Below are 5,491 nucleotides of genomic sequence, written 5' to 3' on the forward strand. Positions count from 1 at the left end.
AATTGACTCACATCTTTCCGAGCCGCCTTGATCTTAGCCTCCAACCGTCTTTTCCATGGGTGGTAATGTGTCTCTTGGCTCCCATGGTTGCTCCTATAGCCAAGCCTCTCTAGGATCACTGATGCTGAAGCGTATATCAGCTCATTGGTTTCCGTGATCGTTACTGTTGGGAACGCCCTCCGTGCTGCATTCACACTTTCCATGAGACTTTCAGGTGGTACTTCACATAGTCGTTGTAATCGGTTTCTAGGTTGCCCAGCTTCCATTCTCGCCATGATCTTAGGCTTCAGGCCAGTTGCTGCCTCGCTCAGCATTTCATTCATTGGGGCTGGCCTCCCAATCTCATCATCTGCATTTGCATTCATTGGGGCTTGCCTCCCAATCTCTGGTATGACCTCCTCCTCTGATCTGGCAGCCTGGGGCCCTTCACCGTGGGCCCTGCGTTGTACCTCGTCAATCTCAAGTTGTGACAGCAATTGCCGTTTGTGGATGTTGGAACACTGAGCTACTAGTTGTTTCGTGGTCAACCGTGACTGTGGGTTTCGAAGTAACCATTCAGCCCGCATTCTCTGCATGTAACCCCTCTGACTAGGGTTGCTTGAGTAGTAGCATTCCAACAGAGCCATGTTATCGCATCTCGCCCATCTCCGCTTTGTTCCAGTAGCCCATTTTTCATCAAGGTGCTCTGGTTCCCCAGCACCTGACGCAGACCTTGTTTGGCCGGGCGACGTCTGAGCCGGCATGTCATTCATTTTATTGTCTCTCATCATTGTATGAGGTAGGCATTAGCGTGAAGGATCTTGCCCAAGGACCCACACTGGATGGTGTTATGTGCTCATTTTTGCCCCAAGCGGGATTCGAACCACCGTCTGAGCTATCCAGCCGCCTTATATATATATATATATATATATATGTGTGTGTGTGTGTGTGTGTGTGTGTGTGTGTGTGTGTGTGTGTATGTGTGTGTGTGTGTATACAGTATATGTATATTTAATTTTATATATATCTATAGGATTGCCTCTGCATAGCAAGCCTATTAACCAGAGGTGTCAAACTCGTTTTTGTCGCGGGCCACATTGTAGTTACGGTTTCCCTTGGAAGGCCGTTATGAATTTTGGGAAGCGAGATCTGGCCCGCGGGCCTTGAGTTTGACACATGTGCTATAAATCTTGTTAATTTAAAATGCCTTTGCTATTACGGAACAATGACTCAACCTGTGAATCAAGAAAGCAAAACGAGAGTCTGATTTTGACAAGTAATACATTATAACTACAGTTGCCAGATCCACCTTAGTGGCAATAATTTATTTGTACATGACTAAAAATGACACCACGGTAACCATTACGCCATTTCTGTTAAAAAAGATTCACGATAACACATTCAAATGTGTGAATTGTAAGTACAGCAAAACATGAAGGGAAGCACTTCCTTCTCCGGTTCCATACCACTCCACAGTATCTTTTTTAGTGCTGCGCTGTGAAGCACTAATGACACACAAACTATGAATTTGATGATTCAACACAACAGCTGCCTTATCAAACGATAGGTGGCGCACAGTCTTTCTGTAGCTCTATCCATGCAGCTTGAACACAGCGTATCTTTGGGAGCAGCTGTTCAAGGTGATGAATACTCTAACGATGGACGGAATTAATGCTCGGCTCTCCAGCATGCCCAGCTGAATGTTTTAAATAGTTGTTAATGACCTATTTATCTTTAACGCTGGTTTTTGTTTCTTATTCTGCCATTTTAAAATATAAATAAATGTATATTATTGTGTTTCTTGATATTTATGCAGGTGCAAGCCTCAGTCTCAGTTGCAGTCTGTTTTGGAATTTGACAGACCGCTCTGTGCCATGGTAGGCATTTTAGCGTACCAAGAATGTTTCCCTAGACATGCGCCCGGCACACCTGAGAATTTGGTGGCTCAAACCAGACTTAAGTTCATGCCTGCTGGAACCATGGCTAACTGTTGTCGGTGTGGCATTATTTTGGTGATTTTGATTGGGTCATAGGCAGATAGATTCTTCGCTCGACAGAGATGTGTGGTGGCGAATAGAATTGGTGGTGTTTCATGCCCGTTTTTATCTGTGCTCATGCATCTGACAGATTACGAAAATTTTGTCCAGATTTGACCTGCGCATATTTATATGACACATCACAGTCATGCGCATTATGGGTTTATAGGGCCCATTATGGGTTTTACTAGCTTTAGTCCACTCTGTGTGTGTGTGTGTGTGTGTGTGTGTGTGTGTGTGTGTGTGTGTGTGTGTGTGTGTGTGTGTGTGTATATATATATATATATATATATATACATATATATTCAAAAACATTTTATTTGTGTCTGTTAATAAATGTTATCCTGGTTGTCCAGAGCCCTGATGTATGCTTTTGAGTGGTTTTTTTTTTTGTTATCCTCATACCCCTGAACATCGTAGGAAGCAGCATTGAAATGGTTTCTCTTCTAAGCTACAGCAACTGGCATTCCCACATTGTCAACGTCTGTAACTGTCATAGAAAGTGGACCCGTGCAAACACTTTAATGTAAGCACACTGCTGGTTTCGTTATAAGTTGTGGACCTTTTTCATGAAAATACTCATGGAGCGTTGGAATAAGGTGGCTCATTATTATTTTTCTGAGGGCACCACAATTAAGTATGAGTGAGCATAATGCCTCAGAGTTGCATTCCAAAACACTTCAATTAACTGAAGACTTTAAATTGTCCATAGGAGTGAATATGTTTTTTTGTCTCCAGGACAAACACGATAAAAAATGGAATGAGAAAAATGGCTTGTGTTTTAATTTCATCCTGGCAGTCAATATATATAACAACAAAACAAAATGCAATAGAGCATATACACAAAGAATGGTATGGCAATAATGATAATTTTTTTTAGATGTGTATTTTATATTGATGCAATGATGCATGTAGTGTGAACTGATTATTTTACTCTTGGTTTTGAGAACGTGCTGACTGCTCTTCACCACCAGCATGATGCAGCATGGCTACTTGACTACTTCGTGCAAATCATGATTTTTAATTGTTGAATTGATTTCATGGCATTGGGACTAATGCAAACTCCCAAAAAAATGTGTTTAGCATTTATTTTCCCATGTCATTGGTCGTTTAGAAGTTCTACTACTATTACTAATTCTATGAATTAAGGTCTGTAATACCCAATGTCTGTACAATGGCTCGAAAATGACAACGAGTTGCCAAGTCCAAATGTCAAGTTATCTATCGAAGAGAGTCTACGTCTGTGTACATGTTAACCTTGATATTGAACCATGCCCCTTCTAAATTTACGTTGGTCAGGGTGACAAAGGAAGTATGGGGATTCCTGGAAGAATGGTGAGTTGTTTTTGTTATTTTTAGTACAGAGGTTAAATACAGTAAAACAAAATAAATTGTTAGTAAGTTTTAGATGAGTTTGTATTTGTGAGTACTGTTCAAAACCATTTTTACCATTTAAGAAGGAGACATTTGGGGTCCAATTTTCATGCTCAGTGCAAGTCTTGGGCCAGGCGCTGTTTCATTGTGTGCATGGGTGGAATTTCCTTGCTTTTGTTATTTGGCAAGACTCACATAGTGGAAGAGGACATTTGTGGCGTTGTGCCTCATTTAAATCCATCAAAATCACGTTTCACCATCAGCGCCACAAATTAGACTTGGTTTAGGTAGTTTAAAATTGACTCTACTTTTGGTAATCAAATTGTCAGATGCGCCGGGGTCATGCAGCTGAATACGCTGGAATGCACATTGAGGCAGTACCATATTCACAAACACGCTCGAGACAGACAAGTCGGGTCACGTAGGACCAGCAAGGCTTGATCCAATTGGTACCCTTTGCAACACAACGGCTTTTTAAAATTGTTGTTTACGCTGTGTGGCACTGTATATTCAACTATCATAGGGAAATTGCTCTTCCAAGCATGGTTTGAAATATGGATGGCTGGACATGTTCACTTCATTTCATTGTATTTATTTAGAAAGGACAATACACATTGATAAACAAAACAATACCTGAGCAACTATGCCAAAGTTGGCAAACCAGTACTTCACACTCAGTGTTGCTGGCACTAAGGGATATTCGTACAGATACCACAGAAAGGTTCTGCATTTTGCACTGCACTGAAGTGATAATTTAACATTAGCCAGCTTTTAGAAAGGTGCTGTTGATGTTGTTATATGGTACTGTATTTTAAAATGCAAAAAGTAATTTGTATTATTCTCTGTGAATTAAAATAAATGTAGGGAAAAAAATAATACAATTCACATCTGCTACACAAATTATGACACTAGTAACAACACAAAGTTTTGATGATTAATTTATACACTAAAGTGTACATACTGTTACCCTGAAACGTGACTGATGCAGCTTTGTGTTGTGTAATATTGTTGCTTGGTGTCTTTTCAGAGCACCCAAGCTGGAGTGCCATATTCATTTTCTTCAAAAAACATGTCATTCATTGTTGAGGAGTTCACGAGTACCGATGGTTTGGACTATTTTGATGCAGGACAGCAGCGGTGCCCAAACTTTTTGGACCGAAGGTCGACTTTTCGATTAACCAACCTCCCGCGATCGACCCGTTACCGTGCATGCGCACGCACATACACACACACGCACACCAAGATGAACAACAGCCTGACACGGAGGCATGCAACGCACTTTTGCAGCCTGTTAACTATCATAGCTCACACGTACCGTTTTTAAGTGCTTCCCTCTGCCCTCTAGATTCCTATTCTTTGCCCGCGCCCTCTGTGAATTGTACATGAAACAAACTCTGAATGAGAATAATGATGAAGACAAAAGATATAGCACAACAGCTCTGTTCACAAGCTGCAATTGTAGACTGCTGAGCGCGAACAACTACCGGCGACGCGGGTCACGCGCCGCCGTAGGTTAAAGATTTACCTGCTTTATTTTATTTTTTCAATACTTTTTGTGGTAGAAAGGGTTCCGTCAGTCGTCATCTGTACTTGTGGGTAAAAAACAAAAAACAAAAAAAAAAAAGGACGTTTCGCTTCTCTCACAGAAGCTTCGTCAACGGTAGACAACTCTGAAGTCTCCCTGAAGACTCCGGGAAATTGCTCCGCGCTAAAAGACTGAGTGTGGCCTATTTGAGGACTGGGTGGGGATGGTTAGTCATGCCCCTATCGTGAAGAGGCCCATTGATTTCTAAATTCCCTATCGTTGGGTCTTGATTAGGCCTATCGTTTGGGCCAGGACTGAATCGCTACTTTCGGTTAGCCTGATCAGCATGTCGATGTGCCTTGGTGGTCAACAAGTTATTGTAAATAGGAGACAGGTTAAATCTGATACCTCCTTCACGGTTCAGAGAGGGTGAAAATTTTTGAACAAAAATTGCTTCCTTTACTCCCCTTTCAAACCATCTCTTTTCTGTTCCAAGGATTTTTACTTGTTCATCTTCAATTGTGTGGTTTGTTTCTTTTAAGTGTGCGTATACTGCACTTTTGTTATCATTGTTTTT

At 41.4% G+C, this 5,491-nt stretch overlaps 1 protein-coding gene across 7 annotated transcripts in view; it reads left to right on the forward strand.

Moving 5' to 3' along the window:
- Positions 1-5,491, forward strand: part of col13a1 (collagen, type XIII, alpha 1) — a 154,276-nt gene that overhangs the window by 82,731 nt on the left and 66,054 nt on the right. For 5 of the 7 annotated variants that reach the window (XM_019881416.1, XM_019881456.1, XM_019881424.1 and 2 more), the window contains exon 5: positions 3,315-3,350. The exons of the other annotated variants lie outside the window; for them this stretch is intronic. In XM_019881416.1, coding sequence (XP_019736975.1) covers positions 3,315-3,350 — 36 coding nt within the window. The remainder of the gene's footprint in view (positions 1-3,314; positions 3,351-5,491) is intronic. 7 annotated transcript variants of the gene reach the window in all.

The sequence above is a fragment of the Hippocampus comes genome, unplaced genomic scaffold, assembly GCF_001891065.2.
Source record: "Hippocampus comes isolate QL1 unplaced genomic scaffold, H_comes_QL1_v1.1 scaffold231, whole genome shotgun sequence".
In the NCBI taxonomy this organism is placed as follows: domain Eukaryota; kingdom Metazoa; phylum Chordata; class Actinopteri; order Syngnathiformes; family Syngnathidae; genus Hippocampus; species Hippocampus comes.